This window comes from Kogia breviceps, chromosome 1 (assembly GCF_026419965.1).
Source record: "Kogia breviceps isolate mKogBre1 chromosome 1, mKogBre1 haplotype 1, whole genome shotgun sequence".
Taxonomy (NCBI): domain Eukaryota; kingdom Metazoa; phylum Chordata; class Mammalia; order Artiodactyla; family Physeteridae; genus Kogia; species Kogia breviceps.
Genome location: NC_081310.1, coordinates 127969536 through 127997399, shown reverse-complemented (window position 1 = coordinate 127997399; position 27864 = coordinate 127969536). Strand labels below are relative to the sequence as shown.

At 34.6% G+C, this 27864-nt stretch overlaps 1 protein-coding gene and 1 non-coding gene across 2 annotated transcripts; both read left to right on the top strand.

Moving 5' to 3' along the window:
* Positions 1-27608, top strand: SPATA1 (spermatogenesis associated 1). The gene is given in 11 exon segments (XM_067025659.1): positions 1-51; positions 5708-5814; positions 7354-7471; positions 12688-12739; positions 14390-14503; positions 15744-15805; positions 20767-20878; positions 21564-21587; positions 21590-21685; positions 24772-24950; positions 27522-27608. Coding segments are annotated over 11 exon segments (987 nt in total). The 5' UTR covers positions 1-15.
* Positions 10498-10629, top strand: LOC131747128 (small nucleolar RNA SNORA51). The gene has a single exon (XR_009332765.1). It is a non-coding gene; the product is annotated as a small nucleolar RNA SNORA51 (small nucleolar RNA).
* Positions 27609-27864: the final 256 nt, after the last annotated feature.

Sequence of the window (27864 nt, the reverse complement as noted above, 5' to 3'; positions counted from 1 at the left end):
CAGACGTTGGTGAATATGTCCCTCAGTCCAAGTCGACCTTCCTCATCAGAGGTAAGAAAATCTTTTTTACACTAAAATATAAGAAAAACCAGCTTATCATTGGTTTTGATAAAGCAAAAATATGGATTATATAAAGTATTAGATACCAACTCCACTGTGAACCCAACTTTGTGTATCCCAGTACTTGATTACAGTTTTTGTATCTCTAAGGACCCCAATTATACTGGGAACTCCAATGCATTGATCCTATCACCTTTTTTGTTTGGTTTTTTTTTTGTTTGTTTGTTTGTTTTTTTTTTTGCGGTACGCAGGCCTCTCACTGTTGTGGCCTCTCCCGTTGCGGAGCACAGGCTCTGGACGCGCAGGCCTAGCGGCCATGGCTTACGGGCTTAGTTGCTCCGCGGCATGTGGGATCTTCCCGGACCAGGGCACGAACCCGTGTCTCCTGCATCGGCAGGCGGACTCTCAACCACTGCGCCACCAGGGAAGCCCTTGTTTGTTTGTTTATTCGTCTCTTAGGATGCTTTCCATGGCTAGCTTAAATATCACGGAGCACTCTTTATTTTTTTGGAATTTTTGAATTTTATTTTTTATACAGCAGGTTCTTATTAGTTATCTGTTTTATACATATTAGGGTATACATGTCAATCCCAATCTCCCAGTTCATCCTACCCCCACCCCACCCCCTGCCACTTTCCCCCTTGGTGTCCCTTACCTTTGTTCACTACATCTGTGTCTCTGTTTCTGCCCTGCAAACTCACGGAGCATTCTTGATCACTCTCTTACACATATGTGTGACTTCTTGCCCCCTCATTTTATTGTACTCCTTGCCGAAACAAAAACCCTGCTTAATCTTCTTCACCTATTCTTCACATATACCTACAGTGGAACATGGCTGGAGAAAAATATACCAGCATAGGACTATTCTCATTTTAAATTAATGACCATGAATCTCAAGTGGAACTTTTTGCTAGTGGGCAATAAGACTATCTCCCACTCACTCATTCACTCTTCCACTATTCTAGATAACTATTTCATACCTTCTCAAACCCCCAATACCTTCTTCTCATTTTCACTTTAAATCAACTCCAGTCAAGCTTTCACTATGCCAACCAAAACTGCTCTGTTAAATTCACCTTTACATTACTAAATCTATTGCTTAATTCTTATTCCACATATGCTTGATCTGTGTGTGCACAGTAGTTGACACTGTTGATCACTGTCTTCCTTGACATAATTCCTTCACTTGGCTTTTAGCATACACATTATCTTGGTTTTCCTTCTGCATTCCTTGTTATTCATTTTCAGTCTTCTTTTTTGTGTCTTTTTCTTCTTCCTGATCTCTTGATATTGGGGAATTTCAGGGGTCAGCTCTTTGTTCTCTTCTCTGTTTGCACTCATTGTGATCTCATCCAGTCTAGTGGCTTTAAATACCAACTTTATGCTAAGTATTCTCAAATTTATATCCGCATCCCAGCCCTCTTTCCCATACTCCAGATTGATAGTTTCAGCTGACTACTTGAAATCTCCGCTTGGATAACCAATAGACAGCTGAAATTCAGTATATCTGAAACTGAACTACAGTTCTCCCCCCAGCCCAAACCCGTACTAACCATGACCTTACCCATCTCAGTTGATGGCAAATCCATCCTTTCGATATCTGAGGCCAAACACCTTGGAGTCATACATCACACCTTACTCAAACTTCACTTCTTGGACTCTAGCTTCAAATTATATACAAAATCTGACCACTTCCCATCACCTATATTGCTAGCATGTTAGTCTGAGCCACTATCACCTCACACTTTAATTATTCAAATAACTTTATAACAGGTTCCATTTTCTTGTCCCTTATAGTCTGTTCTATTATCCCTTTAATAATTATTAAATATACAAATATTTGGAAGTAGAGCATGATGTATGCCCAAATGTGAAGTAATATGTAATACAGGGTATTATGAAGTGTTCTTACCCCAGTTGATTAACATGTGTCATTTGAGGGCTATAAAGTCAACTGTTTACAGGAGAGAGAAGGATTGGAGAAATAAGTTAAATGACACCTTAGGAGTTAATAAGGTAAATTCAGAATGCAGAACAGCCTGTTAAACAATTGATCCAGTCTCTTTAAAAAGTGCCATGAAGAGAAAAAAAAGCAGGTCTGGAAAACTCTTCCAAATTAAGCTTTTTAAAAATTGTGACAGAGGGGAGAAGGAGAGAGGGGAGGACAAATTAGGAGTATGGGATTAATAGATACACAGTAGTATACATAAGATAAATAAGCAACAAGGATTACTGTATAGCACAGGGAATTATATTCAATGTCTTATAATAGCCTATAATGGAATATAATCTGAAAGAAAATAACTGAATCACTTTGCTGTATACCCGAAACTAACACAAATTGTAAATCAACTATACTTCAATTAAAAAAAAAGACGTAACAACCAAATGCAATATGTTATCCTTGATTGAATTCTAGATTGAAAAAACATTCTGAGGACAGTTGGACAATTGGCGAAATTTGTATATGGACTAGATATTAGTTGACATTAAGGAATTGTTAATTTTCTTAGATTTGTATCCGGACTATTCTATTTAAAACTGAAAACTACTCCCTCTTTTATCTTCCCAATTTCCTTGCCCTGCTCTACTTATTCTCTTTTCCCAGTACTACCCACTTGCTGATTTGCTATATCACTTACCAGTGTTTTATATTTAATGTTTATTGTTTATGTCCCTCACAGGACTGAGACTAGTCTGAGGAAAATGAGTCACTTGCCTTTGGTGCAAAACTTAAGCAGGCACCAAAAAATTAAGTAATTAAGATAAATATTTTAATAAAAGATTTTTAAATGAAAAATTAATGCAAAAACCTGTGACAAACAAGATATCAACATTTTAAATAGAAACAGGATCTAATAATGCTATGCCTAGCCATTTTGGAGCCTGAGGCAAAAGGCAAAATATGTGCCCGTCTGTATACCTTTTAATGTATTTTTATTATTTATTTATTTATTGTAAAATAGTTATTTTTACTTATTTTAAAAGTTTTTTTAAATCAAAGTATAGTTAATTTACAATATCATGTAAGTTTCAGGTATATAGCACAGGGATTCATATATATATATATATATTCTTTTTCAGATTCTTTTCTCTTATAGGTTATTGTATAATATTGACTATAGTTCCCTGTCCTATTTAATGTGTTTTTAAAATAATAGTTTTAATAAGAATATTATTGATGAATTTACTTCCATTAAAGCCAGGATAAAGTTGGGTTTTGATATAAATAGAATGTTTAACCTTAAAATGATGTTGTGAGTTTTAATACAGGCTTTCAAAATTTTCAATATTATTTCAACTATGTTGTTCTGGAAAAACTTAACCATTAAGAAATGTATTTTTTAAAAAAACATGTATATAGCAGTTCATATTTTTCCTTTCTACTCAGGCTCTAATAGTACCATTCTGTCTTTAAATTTATGATATTTTATTCATCATGAATTTTTTGCATTGAATAGATTTATTTATTTATTTATTTATTTAATTTTTGGCTGTATTGGGTCTTCGTTGCTGCACATGGGCCCTCCCCAGTTGCTGTGAGCGGGAGCTACTCTGCTACTCTCCTTTGTGGTGTGCGGGCTTCTCATTGCGCTGACCCCTCCTGCTGTGGAGCACAGGCTCTAGGCATGTGGGCTTCAGCAGTCGCGGCACACGGGCTCAGTAGTTGTAGTTCGCGGGCTCCAGAGCACAGGCCCAGTAGTGGCACGCGGGCTCATCTGCTCCACGGCATGTGGGATCTTCCCGGGCCAGGGCTCGAACCCATGTCCCCTGTGTTAACAGGCGGATTCCCAGCTGCTGTGCCACCAGGGAAGTCCCTGAATAGATTTTTTTTAATATTATTTATCTTGATTACTGAGGTTTTGGTACCCCTTTAAATTTTGTACCTGAGGTGAGTGCTTCACTTCCCTCACCCTTCTTCTTGTCCTGATACCTCATTAGAATCTCAGCTGCGTGCAGGCAAGGATCTTTGTTTTATTCACTACATATTTGTAGTACCTAGAACAGTGCTGACACATAGTAGGCATATTTGTTGAATGAATGAATAAATCCAAATTCCCAATAAATTAATTTACTTCACAAAATGTTTCAAAGGCTGGGGCTTCCCTGGTGGCGCATTGGTTGAGAGTCCACCTGCCGATGCAGGGGACGCGGGTTCGTGCCCCGGTCCAGGAGGATCCACATGCCGCAGAGCGGCTGGACCCGTGAGCCATGGCCACTGAGCCTGCGCATCCGGAGCCTGTGCTCCGCAACGGGAGAGGCCACAATGGTGAGAGGCCCGCGTACCGCAAAAAAAAAAAAACAAAACCAAAACATGTTTCAAAGGTCAGGAAATGTTTTGACAACTATATTTTCTTTGTATTGCTTCCTCTTTCAATTATAGAATTAAAGTCTATACACTTTGAATTATAATTCATGAATTGTTATAAAATATAGAAGTAATTACTTTGTCTATGAAAGCAGAGTAAAATGTTTAAAGAAATATTTTTTGTCCTGTAAAATATTAATACATTTATATAATGGGCAAGGCCATATTTACTTCAGGTTTCTGAAGGTTTTACAAATATTTAATAGTATAGCTTTAATATTTAATATTATAGTATTAATATATAGTATAACTTTAGCTGTTAATAGGATGGTATAGTTAGAGAATAATCTTTTAAATGCCCTAATACTCAAAATACAGCATATAGGAAACCACTATTCCATCTATTCAAACATCTTAAACTGTTGGTTAATATTCTGACATCAGAACTACACAAGTAATCTGCTTGGTCTATAAAAACAACTTGAGCAAAATACTCAGTTCAAGAGCCATTGTCATTTCCTATAAAAATTATTAATATTAATATAAGGTCATATTTACTTAAAATTTTTCTCACTTAATATCATAGAGTATAATCATTTCAGTGCTTTGACTTTTAATATACATGAGTAGCAAACTTTCATCAGACTAAAAGATAAGCCTTTATTTACTGTAATTGTTCTGTTGTAGTAATATAAATATTCTTCTCAATAGATGAATTCTAATTGAGGTCATAAAACACTAATAGGAAAAAAGATAGTACATATAAGCACAGACAAGCTAAGCTTACAGACATGCCCTATGTGAAAACAACCATTCCTTTCTGCATCACTGGTCAGAAATAGGTTCTTCCTTGAATTCTGGGAAACAGAAATATTCCCCAAGCCCTAGTAGTCACACTTTAGCAGGTGCTGAGAACTAGCACTCATCACAGCTGTGTTAGGGAGACAATATGTAAAGGATAAGGATTCCACAAGATAACACCAATGAAACTGTAGGTAGAGGTCAGGGAAGGGGGAAAGCTTGGTAATAAGAAAACTGATCTTGGAAATCTGGTATCTTTACTGCAAGCCACAAAACAAGCATTGTATGTCGGTATGTTAAGGAACTCTAGGACCATAGCTATGACATTGTTTCCAAGGGAAAACATGCTCCAAGTGCCAAGTAGCCAACCTAACAAATTTTTGGCTCTTCATTTTGTTTTTTTGTTTTTGTTCAGAAGGATACATGTGTTCCATGTTTATTTCAATTATGTTTCTTAAACTTAAAATTCTAGAAGACATCAGATGATTTTTTTCACTTTAAAAATATTTTAACTGATTTTATTCTCAATTTATTCAGTTGGTGGAACTTCATGTTTTTTATGTCCCTGAAGGATCTTGGAACTATCAGTTAAATACCATTTCAATAGAAGTTGTTAACAAATTAATTTTAGCTGGATTTATAAGGCAAGTATTTTGTAGTCATGTTACAATGTGCCTGAAAAAGGAATCTTTTTTTTTTTTCTGCAGAGAAAAATGCGTTCTGGAAATTCAAAAATTCTAAGTGAAATATATCTTATTCATGTGATGGATCCAGTCCCTGACTTAATGAATACTATCAATAGGTAGTGCTATATAACAGTTTAAAAGTACTATAGGAACAGATGTCACTTAGCCATAGTACTGCCACCTAGAAAACAGAGTATAATCTGTGTATTACTATGGCTATACCCAAAGAGAATTAAGAGAGAAATTATCTGAAATTAGAAACCTGTTGAAGAACTGTGAATAGCGATTAAACCAGTATATCTACAATGACTTTTTCACTGAACTTTTTAAAAATAGAAACAGAATACACAGACACACACACACACACACACACACACACGTGTGTATATATATATATATTTTTTTTCTCACATTCACAGAAACACACATGACACTATGTGATCTAACTGCCTGTTGTTATTTTTCTTGAGGACACCTCAATCTTCTTAATCTTCCCCATAATTTTCTTCAAGCACACTAACCTCCTTTCTGTTCTGGAACACATTAGACATGGTCCTACCTCAGAACCCTTGTACTTCCTGTTTATTTTGTCTAAAATGCTTTTTTTGCCTTTACATATGCTATCTCATCTCCTTCACGTCTTTGCTCCAATATTACTTTTTTGTTTATATCTTCTCTGATCAGTGTATTTTAAGTTGCAGGTACTCTCCCTTCCCTGCTTTATGTTTCTCTATAGTACTTAGCCGTGTCTTATGAATTAAATTTTTTCTTACTTATTTTGTTAATTTTTCACTCCCACCATTAGATTGTATGGTCTGTAAGGGCAAAGATATTTGTTTTGTTGATTGCCTTATCCCCAGCCCTTAGAACAATGTCTGACACAAAGAGGGGCTCAATATATATTTGTTAATTGAATGAATTAATTATATAATATTCCCATAAGATCCTAGAAAAATAAGAACTCAGAACAAGAGCATAAGTGATGGCTTTAAATTTTAGATGTTGAGGAATGACGTATCCCCAGTGAGCAAAGATGTGGAATCTGACAACATTTGATCATCAAAGGAAATTTTAAGCACTAGCTAATCCCGTCAAACTTCCAAAATATCTGTGGCTAAATCCTTCTTAAATATATGTATAAAATCATGTAAATTTCATTGCAAAGTTTTATTTTAACAAAAAATTTGAAGGTAGATGAGAAAAGTAGACAAGCATTTTCCTTTTTAATACAAAAAGGACTTTTATAAACTGTTCATTTGCATAATTTTAAAACGTAATGATTTTATTGATTAAATGACTTTTAGTCATTTATTTTGAAAAATATTTACAGCCTTCAGGCCTACAAAATACCAGGCAATGTAGAAACACAATATATTAAGTTATATATGATACATAAAATTAGTCTTAGTTCACCATGGGTGACTAAAGTTATTAAATCTTTAGTACAGCTGAAACCTATTTCATTTTACATTATAAGGCAATGTCATGATATTTCAGAGTATCTCCTCACCTTACTTTACAAGCGTTGAGGGAGCAACTGGGTGAGTTCCTTGGTGAAGATCCTGTTGCAGAAAAATTTTTATTTCTGAAATGCATTGGAAATAATCTAGCTGTAGTAAGTTTTCTTAATTTTTTTCCTTTTGATTAAAGAAAAGCATACCTTAACAAATTTTGTTTCTTAAATGCTTATCAACTCAACTCTTTAACATACTGTGCAATATGTGATCTCAATCATAATGAAATGGAAATATCATTAAGCACACAGGTCATCAAGAAAAGATGGTCCTTTCTGGCATATTATGGGGCACTAAAATATGTGAGTATTTTTTTGTGTGAATTTCCTTGGGAAGAAAAGAAAGATTAATTTTAAATGTGATCATATATTTTTAAATTTAAATAATAGCATTTAAAAGCTTTTTAAACAAGTACTTAGGTTGTGGGAAAAAAAGGATTCTCATTGAGGTCACAACTAGCCTTATTTGATATGAAATTATATGACTCCAACATACTGTATTTGAGGGGGTGGGAACCAGCTATTCTCTATTGAATACTCCTATTTGTAGCTTGAGTGGCAGGATTATCTAGAGAGTTTTCCAAGCTGAAATTCTCAATCCAGCAAACCATTAGATTTCAAAGCTTCTGTTTTCTCGTGTTTATATAAGGTTTATTTCTTTAATCAAGATTTTTCCATATTTAAACCCTTTAAAATATATTCCTATTCTATGCTAGTTAACATATGATTATTATGTATTTGCTTATGCAATTATTTGTTTAACATAACTGTCATTAGACTGTGTGAGCAGGGACTTTATATTATTCACTACTGTATTTACAACCAGTGCCTAACAAGGTGTTTAGCACTTGGAGGCATTTAAATGTTTATTGAAAAAAATTAAATAATGAATGATAATGGGGAAAAAAAAAACATTTTCCCCCAAAGTAGAACTATAAAGGAATTTGCTATGTGGAATTCTTGGGCTCAGTAGGTAGATTTAAAGTTTTTGTCATTAGAGTTCTGTTTAGTATAGCAGAATATTAATTTACTGATCATTAAGTTAGTTTTCCTTAATCAGGGAAGGAAAGGAACAACCCTCATAACTTTTTGTTCTTTTTCATGATAAGTAAAATTGCAAAATACCAATCACAGAATTCTAGATTGGAAGGGACCTAATGGCAATTTAAGCCAACTTCTAAAATGCTTCTAATATCAATATTTTATTATAATATTTTCAACAAATATTTATTGATGTTTTCTGTATACAAAATGAGAAAAAAGAATTGACTATGGATCTTGCTCTTAAAGAATATTCAGTGTAGTGGTGAAGATAAAATACATAAATAATTAAAATAGCATATTCTGTATATTTAGAAGAAAAAGATACTGCTTCCAGCAGGACAAGAGGGAAGATGGAGAACTTTAAGGAAAAAGTGATTGTCAGTTTAGATTTTGACAGATAAATATTTGATTTTGGGCTTCCCTGGTGGCGCAGTGGTTGAGAATCCCCCTGCCGATGCAGGGGACGCGGGTTCGTGCCCCGGTCCGGGAAGATCCCACGTGCCGCGGAGCGGCTGGGCCCGTGAGCCATGGCCGCTGAGCCTGCGCGTCCGGAGCCTGTGCTCTGCAACGGGAGAGGCCACAACAGTGAGAAGCCCACGTACCACAAAAATTAAAAAAAAAAAAAAAAAAAAAAATTTGATCTTGCAAAGATGTTAGGTGGGAGAAGCTTTCTGAGCAGAGAAAATAGAATGAGCACAGAAGTGGCAAAGGAGGCAACTCTAGGGAAAAGTGAGTGGTTCGGTTTTTACTAGAGCATTGACTGTGTGAAAGGGAATAGTAGACCACAAGTTGTAAAAGTTGTTTATTGAAGGTCTTGAATGCCAGATTAATGAATTTGGATTTTTTTTTCTGAAGCTTTGGAGTTTTTGAGCAAAAGATGACATGATGAGAGCCTTAAGAAACTAGAGACAGGAATTGTAACCAGGAGACTTTTGCAGTGGTTAGGCAAGAGATAAGGAGAGTCTCAGGAACAGGCTGCCTCTCAGATTTCATCTACTACTATTTTCTCCTTGGTTCTACACTTTAGCCACAAAAATCTTCCTTTGGTCCTCACATACAGCAAACTCATTTCTATTTTATCATCTTTGTATTTGCCTGGAAATCACTTCCCCCGATTTTCAAATAGCTTGCTTCTTGTTTTCATAATTCAGTTCTCAGCTCAATTATTATCTTTCAAAAATGGCCTTATCTGACCACTTAGTTTTCAGATATTCTTTCTCTGAATTCCTCTTTATTACATCACCCTGTTTTATTTTCATAGATCACATATCACTATCTTAAACCACATTTATTTAACATCCGCTCTCCCAAGTAGAATATAAGCTACATGAGAGCAGGGACTTTACATTGTTTAGAATTGTATCCCCACCATGTAGAACACTACCTGACACATAGTATACCTCAATATTTGTTGAAAGAATGTATGAATACAAATTAACTCTATGGGCTGAATATTTAGGAAGTAAAGTTTACAAAGTTGGATTCTAGAACCAGATTACCTGGTTTTGAATCCCAACTTGAAAACTTCCTATTTATAAAATCTTGGGCAAGATGCTTAACCTCTCTTTGCCTCATTCTTGTCTGTGAACTACAGACAATATGTGTGCCTATCACATGGAATTGTGAGGATTAACTGAGCTTTATATGTAAAGCATTTAGAATAGTGCCTGGCACATAGTAAGTCCATGCAAGTGATAGCCATAATTATTATTATTAAATGACATAGAATTTCTATTATGTTTAGTACAGTGAATAGAAATAGGATTATATTCTACGTTTTCTAGAATATAGCCTTAGTTACTAGCTTTTTGTTTATTTATTTTATTTTTTTCTTGTGTGTGTGGTATGCGGGCCTCTCACTGTTGTGGCCTCTCCCGTTGCAGATCACAGGCTCCGGACGCGCAGGCTCAGCGGCCATGGCTCACGGGCCCAGCCGCTCCGCGGCACGTGGGATCCTCCCGGACCGGGGCGTGAACCCACGTCCCCTGCATCGGCAGGCGGATTCTCAACCACTGCGCCACCAGGGAAGCCCAGTTACTAGCTTTTTGATTTGATCTTTATGTCACAGAAATATGCCATCTGCAGGCCTCCTGGTGCTTACCACAGGCTGTGTTCTTACACTGACTGTATAGAAAGAGGAGGCAGAGTAAACGCACCCCATATACACCTCAGCCCAGGCCCTTTGCCTGGTCTGTATTGTGAATGGGGGGACAGGGAGTAAGAGGAAAAAAAAAAAAAAGAAATATGCCATCTGCAAAAAAGTAAGGGTAAAAGTAATTGAAAAATGTTACAGAAGCTTTAATTATTTCCTCATTTATTTCCAGGTGAAGGCAAAGCAAGAGTAAATTTTAAATGTCACATTACATACATATGGAGGAGCAAATGATTTGAGTTTCAGTTCTGACTCTTGCTTTTTTTTTCCCATTATCATTCATTATTTAATTTTTTTCAATAAACATTTAAATGCCTCTAAGTGCTAAACACCTTGTTAGGCACTGGTTGTAAATACAGTAGTGAATAATATAAAGTCCCTGCTCACACAGTCTAATGACAGAGTTATGTTAAACAAATAATCGCATAAGCAAATACATAATAACCATATGTTAACTAGCATAGAATAGGAATATATTTTAAAGGGTTTAAATATGGAAAAATCTTGATTAAAGAAATAAACCTTATATAAACACTAGAAAACAGAAGCTTTGAAATCTAATGGTTTGCTGGATTGAGAATTTCAACTTGGAAAACTCTATTTAGATAATCCTGCCACTCAAGCTACAAATAGGAGTATTCAATAGAGAATAGCTGGTTCCCACCCCCTCAAATACAGTATGTTGGAGTCATATAATTTCATATCAAAGCAAGAGTACCCCAGTCTTTCTTGAGAGCATATGATACAGGTACATGGAAAGGAGCTTGCTGTTAAGTATTGACTGCCTTTTGTGTCTGGGGATCCTAGAGATTCCAGACTATCTTGGTAGCCCACATTAGCCTTTAGAATTCCTTACAATTTTAGGTGTTTTCTTCTTACTTCTTTTAATGGAGTTACCTCTTCCTCCTGTGCTCTGCCGAAGATGAAACAATTAGTTTATTTTCTCCTTGAAGGGAATTGGAATCTGATTCCTTGTAACCTCAACTCTCTGATGAGTTCAAGAAGAATTATTATTTTATAGATTATTTATGTTTTTCTCTTTGTTTGGGTGGGTGCACTGTTTTGTCTTCCTACATCCTCAGCAAAAGTAGAACTGTAGTTCTTTAATATTGTCAAGTTTGCTGGCATTTTCTTTTAGGGTTAGTGCTATTTATGTCTTCTTTAAAAATCCCTTTTCTATCCTGAGATCATGAAAATAGGGCCCTGTATTATATTACAAATATGTTATGGTTAGCTTTTCACATTTAGTTCATTAATATACAAGAAATTAATTTTTATGTGTGATGCGAGATAGAGTTCCTTAATTTTTTCCATATGTACACTACCATTTATTGATGACAGTTGTGTAGTTTCTTAAAATTGTCAGATTGCTCTTTAGTAGTGCATGAAAATATAAAATATCTGAGCTCTAACATTGTGATATTATCAAATATGACTGGTAAAAATATGCACAGTATGTTTTACAAGTCCTTTAATGAAGAAGAAAAGAAGTATTGTGTTACTTATTTTTATGTATTAAAATTGATAGTCCCTTTCATTAGTTATCTTTTGTTCTTTCCCAGTGCTACACATGTCTACATTTTTGACATGCCTCAACTTTAACATGTTTAATCCTTGACTCTGTTGTTGCCTCCAAACCAGTATACTTTCTTGACTTATTTCTTTGGTTTCATCATTCTTCCAGGTGTTCAGACTTCAAGCTTTGAAAATTTCCTTATTGTATAATAGAATGATAGATTCTTAGGTTAAAAGAACCTTAAAAACCACCTCAAGTAGCCTCCTTGCTTATATTTTTTCTAATCTGTCCTCTAGAGTGCCGTCAGCATCATTCTTCTTGTTACAAATTAGATTATTTATCTCCCTACTTAGAAACCCTTGAAAGATTCACTGATTACTACTTAAAGCCCACATCCTTAAGATGGCATAGAGAACTAACTCTTCATACTCTGACTTCAAACCCAGAGTTGTAAATGTTGGGACATGTATGTTGTTCACTGCCTAACTCCAGAAGGCTTTCTTCACGTAGATTATGATATGAATGGAGCTTTCAGGATTTGCTCAATGTGGTAGCTGGTTCAATAATTTCTATCTGTTATTTGTAATAGTACTATTATTATTATAGTTTGGTGGTAAGAGGGGGAAGAAGAAGTACCAGGTAGTACAACTGGAGGTAGGTAGGGATTTAACTGCAAGATCCTTGTTTGCAAAGCTAAAAAAAAAAAGTAGGCAATGGGAAGCCATCTGAAGTTTTTAACAGGAGCGGCTTGATTGGATTTCAGTTCTAGAGAAACAATGTAGGTGACAATATGGACACTAGACTGAGGTAATAAAGACCTGAATTAGGAAATGCAATGGAATGGAAATCAGAACTTGAAGTCTAGAGACTTCTAAGGATTGGGTACTGTGCTGAAAGTGTTTTACATGCACTATGCCATTTTAGAGATAAGGAAACTGAAGTGAGAGAAATAACTTACCTGAGGTCACACCTGCTGTGATAATGCCAGGACCTGAACTCTTGTGTGTTTGACTGAAGCCCATGCTTTACAACACTGTTATAGAGTAATACTGAACTTTTCACTATTGTCAAAAATGCTATATACATTAGTACAATACTTTGTCTTGCAAATGCCATTTTCTTTGCTTAAATTCCTCTTTGTCTCTTCTTTGCCAGGCAAACATCTCACAGTTAAAAACATAGTTTCACAGTTATCACTCCTGTTTCTGTGAATCTATAACATTTTATATGTACATCTACTCTAGCTCTCAAAACACTATGTTTTTTCAAAAGTAAATAGGCCTGCTTTCTTATTAAGTTGCATAGGTATTGAATGGTGCATTGCATCATTCTCTAATCTGTTATTAGGAATAAGAGATACATGTCATATATTCCTATCAAAATGTCACTCAGAATCTACTGAATTTTCCGTTGTTTCTTTTTGGGGGCAGATGGGAGGAGTGGTATTTTACTATCAGTTTTAAACAGCTGATATATCTATTTTTTGTTCCTTTGCCTTTAATATATCTTTTAGAAAATCCCTATTTGTTGTCTTTAAATGACTAAGTCCAGTGCCAGATAGGAAATAAGTGGTAGCAACCTGACTAAAACTAAACCAATATGGGCTTCAGGTTGCAAAATACTGTGGCAACTCTTGTAAAATGACTTTTCAAACACTAATATGACTCCAATTTTTTCTAAATTAAAAAAAATTGATTTCCCCAAGGGAAAAAAAATTTGCATTAACACTACCAGGTTCACGGATCTCTTGTTCATGTAGATCGTGTGGAACATTAGTGTTAATGTTTTACAGACATTGTGTGGTTTTCTTATATGGAGAAATTCTGTTGAAATGAAGGGTGATTTTATAAATGAAAATGTATGTGAAATAACAAATGGCATTATATGCTCTGTATTTATACCCAGCACTTTCCAGAGAAGGATCCTCAGAATACTATTTTTAAAGATGCTTTTGGCAAAAGCTTTATGAAGACAACAAAGTTTGAATAAAACCCAACTTACCCCCTCTTGCAGATCCATATTGTACATAAAAACAGAGAAGTCCTGCAATAGGGGTGTGGGGGGGGTGGGGGGGATTTGTGTTCTGTTAGGATTGCTTACTCCAATTTTTCCCAAACTGAATTTACCAAAGAATTCTCCTTTTGCATAAACTAAAGTTTCATGAAATTCAGTTTGGAAGAGTAAAGTTCATAAAGATTCTGAAACATGGGACAAGAGTATATAGTATGTACATAAAAAAACAAAATTTTATTTTTGTGTTTTTTTAATATTATGAACTTTCTTTGCTATGGATGGGCATCAACATCAGCTGGGGGAAACTCCACTCCAAATGAAAATCAGACTGGAAATAATCAAATTGGAAATTCTGAATTGCCAGGTTCACAGGAAGATTCAGATAATGATTATTTTAGCGGCAAAAAAGGTAATTAGTATGGATGTTGATTCTACATGTCATAATCTAGATGATAAGAAAAAGAGTAAGATATCCAGGGTACTGTTATAAAGACTTCTAATTAGAACTGTGGCGAGCATTGCCCTGTGAGGAAGGCGCCATTAAGACCCTCATAAGCCTCAGGGCCCGATTGTACTCTCCTTGGTATGCATCCTGGACTTTATGGTATGAACGTAAAAAAGGAGATGGCCTTTGGCCAAATCGCTCCAGGGACCTGCTCAGTTACTGGGAGTCCCTGGTTGTTCCCTAAAGCTAGGAAAAGCAACCCTGGAGAGGAAATTGGTGCCTTTGAGGGAGAAGCCGAGAAGCCAATCAACCAGCTGATGCCGATAAGGCGTGACTAAGCCGAGAAGCCAATCAACCAGCTGATGCCGATAAGATGATGACTAAGCAAATTCCCTGCTTTAGGGGTATATATATGGCTATGCTTTGTTGTTAAACTTGCCTTGCAACCATCAGTTGCTTGTGCCCTTCTGATCCCATACCTTGGTGCGTTCAGTTCCCTACCCCCTCTCGTCGATTGTTGCTGCACTTTGAGGACCCGCCGCGGCTGGCGGCATAGAACAAAGATATGAGTGAAGTTAGTGACATTTTTAATTAAAATTACCTTGATTCTGATGTTTACTGTTATATACTAATATTCCCTTCCAACATAATGAGGGATAATTTATTGCTTAAATTTATTCTGTTGTAATCCTTTTGTCATCAGGGGCAACCTAATGACAGAAAAATTTGTGTCTTCATTTGCCTTTCTTAGAATTACTTTTTCTGCCTCTTTTATATTCCTGGTTTTGAGTAAACTAATCATGCTTGAGTTTCATATTGGTATCATTTCATTCAAAATTATAGTACTTAGACAACAGTTTTGCATATAGTCTTCTGAAATTAAGATAAGGAATTTTATAAACAATTCACAAAAGAGCTATAAGCAAAGTATGTTTACAAAATTTCTAGTAATTTTACCTTGCTATAGACATTGGACTATGATTTGAATTTAGCTATAATATGAAATATTATTTTATAACTCATGCTAAATATAGTTTATGTTGATCATTAATGAGTTTGAAAGATAATATAATGGTTTCAAGCAGACTTTAAAATTTTTTAATGTTATATTTGTATTTATAGAATATTAAATAAAAAACATGAAAAGTTAATATTCATGGAATCATTTTTTAATATGACTTTCAAATCTGTCATTCCCCTTTAGGTCAGTTTCTTTGGAAAAATGAAGATGATAGAACTAATATCATTAGAAGAGAGGAAAATCAGGTATGATTTTTAAATTTTTAAAAAATTTTTATTTTTTTATACAGCAGGTTCTTATTAGTTAGCTATTTTATACATATTAGTGTATATATGTCAATCCCATTCTCCCAATTCATCCCACTACCACCCTCACCCCCCCCCCACCGCTTTCCCTCTTTTGTGTCCATACATTTGTTCTCTACATCTGTGTCTCTATTTCTGCCTTACAAACCAGTTCATCTGTACCATTTTTCTAGATTCCACATATATGCATTAATATACGATATTTGTGTTTCTCTTTCTGACTTACTTCACTCTGTATGACAGTCTGTAGGTCCATCCACATCTCTACAAATGACCCAATTTTCATTCTTTTTTATGGCTGAGTAATATTCCATTGTATACATGTACCACATCTTCTTTATCCATTTGTCTGTTGATGGGCATTTAGGTTGCTTCCATGACCTGGCTATTGTAAATAGTGCTGCATTTTTTTAGATGTGGTGTTGTACCATAATATTTATACTGAAATTGAAATGGAACTGCAGATTAAAATGTCTTAAGTTTTCTAACCTTAAATGTTAGAGTAGGGGAGATAAACCTCAAAATTCAGGAGCCTGCCAATTCAGTGAAATTTCTGGGAGTTTCATGATCTGGGACATGTTGAGGTATGCCCTTTAAAGTAAAAACTAGGTTTTTGTATCTTGCCCCAGCTACCATGAAGAATGAGTCACTTGATAGACCTCTTTGGAATTTGGAGATTTACTGCATTTGGATGCATGGCTCCAATCTTTTTTTTTTTTTAATCAAGTAATCTAAAAGACTGCCAACTTTGAGTGGGCCCAAAGCAAGAGAAGGCTCACAAGGTGATCCAAGAGGCACAGCAAGCAGTGCTGCCAGTTGTGTGCGAATATCCATCTGGTCCAGTGATGCTTGATATGTTAGAATACATATGTTGGTTGTTGGTTATATATGATATGTTGATTGGAATGCTGAATGGAGTCTGAGACAAATCCTGATAGGAGAATCACAGCTCAGAGCCTTTTGAGTTTTGGAGCAGAAGCATGCCATATTCAGCAAATAATTATTTTATTGTTGCTAGATATTAATAAAATATTCTGTCTTCACACTTTAAAATTTTTCCAGCTGGTGGGTACTTAATGCTATTTCACTATGGTTTGAATTTTCATTTCCCAGATTACCCATACAGTTGATGATATTTTTATATTTTATAGACTCCATTTTGATAACTTTTTGGAGAACTACCTTTTCAAATATTTCTATTGTGTTGTCTGCCATATATTTCTGATTAGTAGGAATTTTTAATATACTTTGGAGGGTAGTCCTTTGATGCTTATGTGCATTGCAAATATCTTCCCCTACTCTGTGCCTTGTCTATAATCTGCGTTGTTTAATATGTTGTTTAAGTGTTCCATATCCTTATTTTTTTCTACATTTTTCTTTCTATGTCTTGGACTGAGAATAGTATATTAGAATCTTCTGTTATTAGTATGTTACTGTTTATCTTTATGTCTCCTGTGGTTTTTGATTTATTTAGATTTCTATGTATTATTTGGCACAAAGTTCTCATGCAAATAGTAATATTATCACTTTTGCATTATGAAGTGCCTTTCTTTGACTCATTAAATGCATTTTTGACCTGAATTCTCCCTTACTGCATATCAAGATACTAACCTCTCCTTTCTTTTTGTTTACATTTATTTGGTATACCCCTATACTCCTCCCCTACTTTTTTCCCCAGCTTTTCTGAATTGCTTTGTTTTAGGTATGTCTTTAACAGACATACTAGAGTTGGGTTTCCCTTTGTAAGCCAGTCTGAAAGTCATTTTCATTTAGTAGATGAGTTATGTCCATTTATGTTTTTGATAGGACTGATATATTTGACCTCAGATTTCTCATTTTACTTTATGTTATAGTTACTATGTGTTACTATGTGGTTTATTTATAAAGCACATAGTAACACATAGTAACTATAACATAAAGTAAAAACCAGTTTTTAACTATAACTATGTTATAGTTCCTATGTGTTATTATGTGGTTATTTATTTATTTCCCCCCACCACCCTGGTATTTAGGAAATCTGAATCTCATTTTAGTGTTTACCTTTATACTGATACAAATTTATGCCAGTTTTCCTAGCCCTCCTTTTTCCTTTTTTTAAAAATGTATGCTTCTGATTCTGATTTGTTACCTCTAAAATTATCCTCTGACTCCTATCTTTAAATTCAAGGCAATTAAAAAGTCATCTTTCCCCCTCCTTTCTCCTCTCATGTACTTTTAGTTGTGTTATTTCTACTTTGTTAAAGAACAGAACACTTATGGGCTGTGCTTCTTGTCTTATCCTCCTCACCTTTGTTTTAGACTTAGATCTATAATTAAATATGCTCAACACTTACTGCCAGTTCTTTTACACAAGATTTTTCAATCATTTCTTCGTTGGGTAAAGCTCCACTTATTAAAAAAAAGCTCCCAGGTACAATATTCCCTTACTTCTTACATATTTAAAATTTTGTCTAGAGCAGGAATAGGCAGACAAGGCCCACAGCTTGTTTTGTGAAGCATGGGACCTAAAAATGTTGTTTACATTTTTTAAAGTTGAAAAAAAAGAATTATGACAAATACCGTATGTGTCCCACAAAACCTAAATTATTTACTCTGAGGCCTTTAACAAAAGAAGTTTGCTCATCCCTGCTTTAGAGCCTTGATACTTGAAGGATAGCTAGATTGGCTGTAACATCCTTGGCTTACACAATTTTTCCTTGAGTTTATTAAAATGTTGCTCTACTGCTGTTTTGTTTTATATGTTACTGTTAAGAAGTATGATGCCAAATTGATTTTCTTTTCTTTGTAAACTGGCTTGGTTATTTTTGCCTGGAAGGCCAGAGGATTCCTTTAATGTGTAGTAGTTTTATCAGGCTATATTTCAGTTGAGAGTTCTAGGTCTGGTTTTTATGGGTACCCAGTGGGCCCTTTCAGTAAGAAAATCAGGATTTCTTTTATTTCAAGAAATTATAACTCTAGAAAACAATATAAATAGCAGATCCATTCCATGGATTCTTGGGTTTTTTTGGTTTTTTTTCAGGGACCTCAATTGGTCTTATCCTAGTTCTTCTTTACCTTTTATCTCTACTACTTTCTGATCTAGTTTACTATTTTCTTTATGTTTAATTTTCTTTACTCCTTTTATTTCTGTTCTCTATTATGCTTACTGTATTTTTGGTCATATCTGTTCCTTTTTGGATACCTGTTATTCATTTCTGAGACAGTTTTGTTTTTTCTTTAATTTCTTTCTTCAGTTTGGTCAATTTCCATTTTACATCTTCCTGTTATTTTTCCGTTTTTATTCTGAGTTTCTAAATTTGTGATTTGTGGTGTTCATTAATACCTAAAATGATTTGATTTAATTTAATCTATGTTGGGAATATTGTTAATTTTTTCTCTGCTTCTTGGCTGCTGGTTTTGTTTTGTTTTAGTTCTCAGTTTTGAGGGTTTTCAAAAAGTAACTTTGTATGGATGCTATATTATGTTGTAGATTTTGTCTATGTTTGTTTGTGTTGTATTTTTCTGAATCAGTAACAGGAGTTCTTATAGAGAAACAGATGTTCTGGTGGTTTATTTTAGCTTGTATCAATAGATTAAGAAAGCTCTCTCCTGTTGTTATAGTGAAATGCAGTTATTTATTTATGTATTTTTAAATAAATGGGGCCTTTAGGGAAGTGATCTTTTTTCTTTGTATTTTTTCCTGCTAATTTAATTCAACAGAGCTCTTAACTTGACCACCTTCTTTTCTCTTACCACCTAGCCCTGACGAACATCTCTTGCTTCCAAAGAATTTTCCTCTCACCCAGTAGCTGTGTTTTCCCATAATTACCACCTCTGGCCCCCTACATTTTAAAAGCCCCTTCCTTTAGATTCCTCATAGAAAGAGCTTTGATTTACCATTTGGTACCCTTACTCAGTATTCTTCCACCACATGCAGGACCTTCTCCTTTAAGACTAAATTGTGGTTGATGTTTACTGTGTTATCTGTGTATTTTGCTCTTTAATGCATAGTTCCCATCAGACTCTGCTCAGGTGTGAGCTCCTAAGCACACTCTGCTGGTCTAGGGTGTTTATTTCCCCACTTACATGTAAATTAAAGTATATGTAAATTAGAGGATTCTGTGTCCTAGTTATTCTACAGACATAAATTATGGGTGATTGTATTTGCTTTCTTTTTATAGTAGTTGAGAGCATGTGTGGAGAGATTTTAGTGGCTGCCATTATCCTGTGGGAACCTGACATTGTAAGTTAAGGTCAATGCAATAAAATAGAAAAAGAATAATAAAACAAACAAATTAGGGGGTAAGGGATTAATGAAGATAAAAGTAGAAGCTAATAAGTTACAGAAGTTAAAGGCCTGGTAGAATTGAAAACAATTCAAGGTCTATAAAGTGGTAGTGGCAGAAACATTAACATTGGTAAGGCTTGAGGTAGTTTATCAAAAAAAAGGGTAGAAACACAAAAATTAAGTGAGATGAAGGCAATATAACACAAATACAGAGGTGATAATATTTATGAGAATAAAATGTATGCTAAAATTTGAAAATGTGCTAGGATCTCCAATTTTCTAAGCAAATATACATGATCAAAATTGGCTCAAAATTTAAAAAAATTCAATAGCCATAACAAGTAACTGAAATCAGAAATCTTAGAAGGAAATCATGTTTAGAAAGGAATATGGATTATTTTTTTTCTTCTTTTTGAAGTTTGAAGCTCCTGTGGTATAATGTCCAAGTAATGTCCAGTGGAATGGAGAAGCTAGAGCACAAGAGAGGGTCTATAGTTATAAAGACAGATTTGGGAGTTCATCACCATACAAGTAAAAAAATGCATTACTGTTGTGCATTACCAGATGTTTACAAATAGGTGAAAAACAATGTGTAACCCTACCAGATCTTACTGATTTTCATGTTTGCTTACAGCTAGGTAAAAAAGAGTACATCAGCCTACCAGACCTTATTGATTTTCCTTCAGTTCCTTGTCAGCCTGCTCTTTCTCCAGGAATAACTGATATATCGTTATTACAGATTGAGAGTAAGTATGATGATACCATAAGTACAGATGTAAGTACAGATGATTCTGTGAGGTAAAGTTAAATAATGTTAATGAGGAGTTAATTGTTTAATGCATACAGAGTTTCAGTTTGGGAAGATAAAGTTTTGGCGACAAAGGGGTGGTGGTTGTTGTGGAACATTATGAATGCATGCAGTGCCATTGAACTGTACATTTAAATATGGTTAAAATGGTCAATTATGTATGTTTTACCACAAGAAGTTAAAGTATTTTAAAGTCTATGACTGTCATGTTGATTACTGCGTATGTGTGTCACTAATATTATTTCTGCTTTTTAAATATGTACTCTAAAATATACATTTTTCCATGTAAGATTTAAGTACAATAACTTCGGTCCCAAGATAAATTTAAAGAATTAAAACAAGAGGTATAACTACATGAGCTTTGCCTAGTTTCTCTACATGTATATAAATGCAGAAGAGACATACTGTATTGTTTACATATATATAAATCCCCTATAGATACTGAAATGACTCCTCAGTGTTTTCCATCGTGGCACATACTGTACTGCAGCCAGGAAACCAGAGTTTGGGGTAAAATTCATACTTGCTGTTGTAAGCATTTTTTAGTTTTATACTCTATATTTTAGGATATGAGCCATCTTTTAGCTTTTAGACATTGATGAGTATGGGTTATAAACTTCTAGGAGAGAATATTATTGAAAAAATGAAAAAGTAAAGGAAGAAAGATATCTAGAAAGAATTAGAGAAGAACTAATTTAAAAAGTTGAAAGGCTATTGGAACAAGGCAAATTAAAGTGATATCATGGTAAAGTTTATTACATATCTTTTATCACTATAAAGGAAACTCAAGTTTTATAGAATTTATGCCTTTGGAATAAATGATAAAATGATAATATTTACTACTTTACTGTTGTAGTTTAAGTGGTACACTAATTATATAAATTCACTATAGGAAAGATGAAATCGTTGTTCAACTCTATACAATAAATGCAACATGTTTTTTATTAAAATTCAATTATTTTTTTAAATGGACATTTGTTTATTCATTTCAACATTCATTTATTAAATAAGTATTTATTAAGGGCCTACTGAACTTAGTCACTGTTCCAGGGGCTGAGGTAATACTAACAGGCCAACATAATCTTGTCCCTGCCTTCAAAGTGCTTATGGTCCAAGTGGGGAAATGATGATCAAGTTAAGCAGTAGTGATACATACTGATGACTGCTATGATAAAGGAATTACAAATTCTATGCATACGAGTACAGAGGAAGGACACCTAAATTAGATGGAAGAGGTCAAGAAAGGCTTGCAGGAAAAGTGGTAGATGTACTAGAATCTGAAGTGTGCCTCCTCTTGGCTGTAGGCCTTCAGGCATTCTTTCCCCTCTGCCACCTAAATCTTCTTTTCCTATCTTCTCCTTCTACCCCATTCTTCCCAGTTCCTGATTATTTCCTACCAGTCATTCAATCTCAGCTAAGATACCACTCTTGAAGCCTTCTTTGAGTCCCTTAGTGTCCCCTAGTTGCTCAATTTTTTTGGTATGTGTGTGTGTCTGCTTTGCTAAACTGACTGGATGAGTGAATGAATGAGAGAAATGAAGTAGGAAAAATAGACAGTTTCCTTGCAATAGAATTAGAAACAATGTTGTTAGAACTGGTAGAAATGGAAAAATGAGCCAGGGTGGAGAAAGTATAGGATAATGGTTTGAGAGATGTTAAATAATTTGAGAGGCCTGCATTTTGGGTTGTATTTGAGGATAAAAAGGGTAAAAGGTATATATGGAATTAACTGCCTTTAGGATTCTCAATTTACAGCAAAATTATTGCTTCAGTACTAGATCTGACTAGAGGTTATAGACAGTGTCAGGAGGTATTTCTTAATGTTCTACCTCATAATATTAAAGTGTTATCCCAGAAGTGGTGGCAATGATTTGGCCTTGTTGTGCTGTTAAAAGAGCAATTTTATCAGACAGATTTGAGCAATGGATTAGAAATCACAGTACAAGGATTCTAATACTAGAATAATCTTATACTTAGGCAAGTTATTTCTCCTTTTTGTGCCTCACTCCTTCTATTTATAAAATGAGAATCATCAGTCACTTTCTATTTCAACAGGAGTGTTTCAAGATAAAAGGTATGTATCAGCCGTCAAATATTTATTGAGCTTACTATATACCTCAGTTCTCAGCATTGTTTTAAATACTTAGGATACAGCAGTAAAAACGACAAACATGGCCCTGCCTTTAAGGAGCTTGCCTCTAATGGGAGGAGACCGACAATGAATAAGTAAGACAATGTCAGCTACTGATTAGAGCTGAAAAGTCAATTAAAAGAGTGCAGTAAAGAGTGGTGGGGCAGGAGAGATGGTTTAGCTAGGGTTTTCAAGGGAGGCTTCTTTGAGGAGATATCACTAAGATTTGATTAATAAAATGGTAAGCATGTGAAGAGACAGGGTAAAAAGAGTTCAAACAGGAGGAACACTAAATATCAAGGTACAGAAATAGAAATAAGCTTGCAGAATTAAGGACCTGAACTAAGACCAGTACGGCTGGAGTGTGATAAATAAGGAGGAATGTAGAGGGAGAAAATCAAAATATCAGCAAGGAATAGATAGGCCAATTCAAGGAGTTTGGATTTTATTATCAATACAAGTAATATGGGAAGACATCAGAGGATCTTTAAACTAGGGATTTATGTGATTTTTAAAACATCTTAGAAAGATCAGGATGACTGCAGTATGGAATAGCCTGTAGAGGGGCAAGAATGGAAGCAGAGAGACTGTTAGAAAGATAATACAGCTTTCAAAATATAGTGGATTGCCTAGGAATGTAGCATTGAAGAAGGGAGAATGTGGCAGATGCTCAAAGTATTTTGGCAGTGGTACCAGTAAAACTTGCAGAGGGATTGGATATAGGGCTGAGGAAGATAGTTAAAATCTTGAGTTAAAAGTTCCATATAGGGCTTCCCTGGTGGCGCAGTGGTTGAGAGTCCGCCTGCCGATGCAGGGGACACGGGTTCGTGCCCCGGTTCGGGAAGATCCCACATGCCGCGGAGCAGCTGGGCCCGTGAGCCATGGCTGCTAAGCCTGCGCGTCCAGAGCCTCTGCTCTGCAACGGGAGAGGCCACGACAGTGAGAGGCCCGCGTACTGCAAAAAAAAAAAAAAAAGTTCCATATAGTTTTATATTTTTAATTAAATCACTTTATAATATAGAATTTTAAAATTTGGTGTTTTCGTTTCTTTGATAATCTTAAAAAAAGAAACATAAGCATATTCTGGTATACTAGCATGCAGTTTGGATTCCAGTTAAGTTTATATTTAGAATCTCATTGGTGTCAAAGTGATTCCCTAAACTGGCAGAGTTTAATTTCTAATTTTCTAAACCAGAAGTCTCAGGTTTAAGAAATTCTGCCCTACAGAATTTTGGGGATATACTTGGAATAATGTTCATAAATGATGAATCAAAATCAGCTGATTTCACAAAACAAGTCATTTGGGGGTTGAAAAATAAGGAAAATCTGAAAAAATATATTTTGCCTTTTCTTTCATAGCTTTAATTGTATAAATAGTGAATTCAAATCAGATTATAGATAAAAGTAATTGAAATAAAAAGTATACACTTCTTGCTATAGGTAGTATTTTGAAGAAATATTCTAAACAAATAACAAGCTTAAAGAAGAACTTGATTTTGGTTCCTGGATTTATCAATGTTTTACTATATTTATAAGCAAGTCCTTTTATTATCCAATAAACATTTTACTTTTAACTCTAATTTCCTCAGAATATAAGAGAGGAAGGAGAGGAGAGAGGAATGGTTTAAATTAACTTTAGGGTCCTTTGCAGGTTGAAAAGTTTAAACAAACTGTAGCTTTGCTTTTTTTTTTTTTAATAGCCTGTGATGTTTGGAAGAAAAAGTACTTTGAAACAAAGAAAGTTACAGCATCATTGGAGGAGGTTTTAACAAAACTTCGAGAAGATTTGGAACTTTACTATAAAAAATTGCTCATTCAGCTTGAAGCCAGGGAGATCAAGATGAGACCAAAGAATCTGGCAACCATCACAGACTCTAAGGTACTACTAAATATGTTCACATTCTGTTAGAGAAGTTCTATTTAAAATACATGCTTTGTAATTGTTAGTATGATCATATCTAGGATGATTTGGGCTACAGGTAACAAAATCTCGGCTTAACCTGGCTTAAACAATAAATAAATTCATGATCTCGTGTAATGGGTGCTGAGGAGATACAATCATCTGCTTAATGATGTCTTTAAGGGCCTAGGTACTTCTGATATTTCCTCCCTATTATTTTCAGTGTTGGCTTCATTCTAAGACTGCTTTTCTTCAGGGTAGCAACAGAGTTACCAATGGCAAGTAGGGATATATGCCTCCAAAACAAGAGACAACCTCTTCCAGACACATGGACTATATAAAACTTTCCCTTTGGCCTGGTTGGGGATCAACCAAGCCTACCCTGGATTGATCATAGTTACCAGGGAATGCTATATCCTGACTTAGCCTAATTAGGATCTGCCTCTGTACCAGGGGAAAGGGTCAAGATTCTATGGGTAAGAGAGAAACACCTAATGAAGTATGGCAAGGGAGTAATAGTGAGCGATACATTTCTTTTCTTTCAGTTGGGGGTGGGAAGCGCAGTTTGATAACCACAGAATCTATATAGGTAGTGATATTCTAAATAAATTATAAATTATATTAAATTTTGATCAATTCATTTTCTTGAGATAGTCTTCAGTCTTGACAGATGAGAGACATGAAGTTTATTTTTTAGTTGAGTAATGCCACTGTATAATTGAACAACAAATTCCAGAGGCCATTTATCAGTTTAATTGTTGTTTGTTGATACCACTTATCCAAAAAAGATTTTATAATATGTTAATTATGATTGAGTATAGATTTAACTTTAGACATGATGAAATATTAAAAGTTTACTTTTTTCCCAGTTTTATTGAGATATAATTGACATAACATTGTATTAGTTTAAAGTAGAAACATAATGTTAAGAAATATGTTTATGTTGTAAAATGGACACCACAATAAGTTTAGTTAACATCCATCACCTCACATAGTTATTTTTGTGTGTGATCAGAGCTTTTAAGATCTACTCTCTTAGCAACTTTCAAATATACAGTACAGCATTGTTAACTATAATTGCCATGCTGTATATTACATCCCTAGAACTTACTTATCTTGTATCTACAAGTTTATACATTTGACCACCATCACCCATTTCCCCTAATCCCCACCTCATGTTTCTGCCAGAGCCACCAACCTCTTCTGTTTCTATGAATAAAAGTTTACTATTTTAGATCAATTTAATATAAAATCCAAATGGGTTCAAGTAATTACCTTAATTTTAAACCAAAAAACGGAGTTATTTAACATTCTTATACAGTCTGCACTCAAAAAAATAGTTCGTTCGGTGAATGAAAACTCCTGTGCATTCAAAAAAGAGAGAAATCAAATGTGGAAACTTGTCCACTTAAGGATAGTTGGATGGGTAGAAGGGAGTAATAAAAATACCCCCAGCGCCTTCATTTATGACTCTCTCAATGCTCTTTTCTTCTGGAAAGCATACAAATTAGTTCTTACCATTTTTGTATATTTTAACTTTATAAATATTACATATAAATGGTTTGAACCCAAATTAGTATTAGTGAAAAAACAGGAAAGACAAATGGAAAAAAAGAGAAGCAAGTTTTCAGCTTACACACTGGAAGAAATAATCCTACATTTAACCATTGTGCCTAGTTGTCACATAGTAGACATTATAAGAATCTATTATTGATTTCTGAATGATTTACTGCAAACTACCCGTAAGATCCAGAACTAAGGGGCAGAAAACCTAGCTTGACTGTTGCAACCATGTTCAAGATAATATAGCACAATCAATGCTTCTCAAAGTTCAATGTAATGTCACCTGGGGATCCTGTTAAAATTAGCAGGATCTGACTCAATAGGTCTGAGGGGAGGCCTGAAAGTCTTCAGTACTAACAAACTCCCAGGTGATGCTTATGCTGCTGGTCCACAGACAATACTTGGAATAGTAAGAGCTCTGGTACCAGATGGTTTAAGTTTGAATCCTGGCTGTGCCACTTACTAGTTTTATGCCTTGAGCAAGTTACTTAACTTCTAGACATCTCAGTTTCCTCAACTGTAAAATGGAGAGAAATAACAGTATCTGCTTCAATTAAAAATTTGAAAGTATCAAAGTACACTTAGAAGAGCGCTTGCCACACTTATATTTCTTAAGTACTTATTCAGTTTCTAAGGCCTGGGAATTAAGGTTTTTTGGAAGGCAGAGGTTTTTTATTTTTGTTTTTACTACTTTCTTTGCACAATGAGAACAGATTTTGAAATAAGCAAAAGATAAAATTCTCTACTTTTTTAGAAACATTTAATTTTATCATGCCTATATACTAATAAATGAAATTATTTGATAGCATATTTAGCATGCTTATTCAAAGGGACTTATGAACTACACATTTACCATAGTAAGCCAGTGCAAGTGAAGGCAAATGAGAGAAGACATGAAAGCCATTATAAAAACCCTTATTTATGTGATGATTATATAAGAAAGGAAAGATGAAAGTTCACTTTTGAAAGTCAGTTGTTCTTTTATAGATGAGAAAACAAGCAGTTTCAGATTTACGCACATTGAAAGCTGAACTGGCACAGAAGAAATTTAATACATCTTTTCAATCCCAATAAGGTATGTTAACTTAAATTTTTTATTTGTTAAAAAACTTACTTGAACAGATTTGTTTAACCGTTGTTCTCCTTGTTTTCTTATAAATTATAAGTTTTACATCTTTTCCCTTTTCATGTGGTTATTATACAGTGTTTCAGGAAATATTAGATGTAAAAAGGCAAAATGGTGTCTATGACTATTTTTGAAGGTTTCAGATGTGTTACATATTATTTTACAGTATTATATTTCATTATTTTCATTTTTTAATAGTCTTAA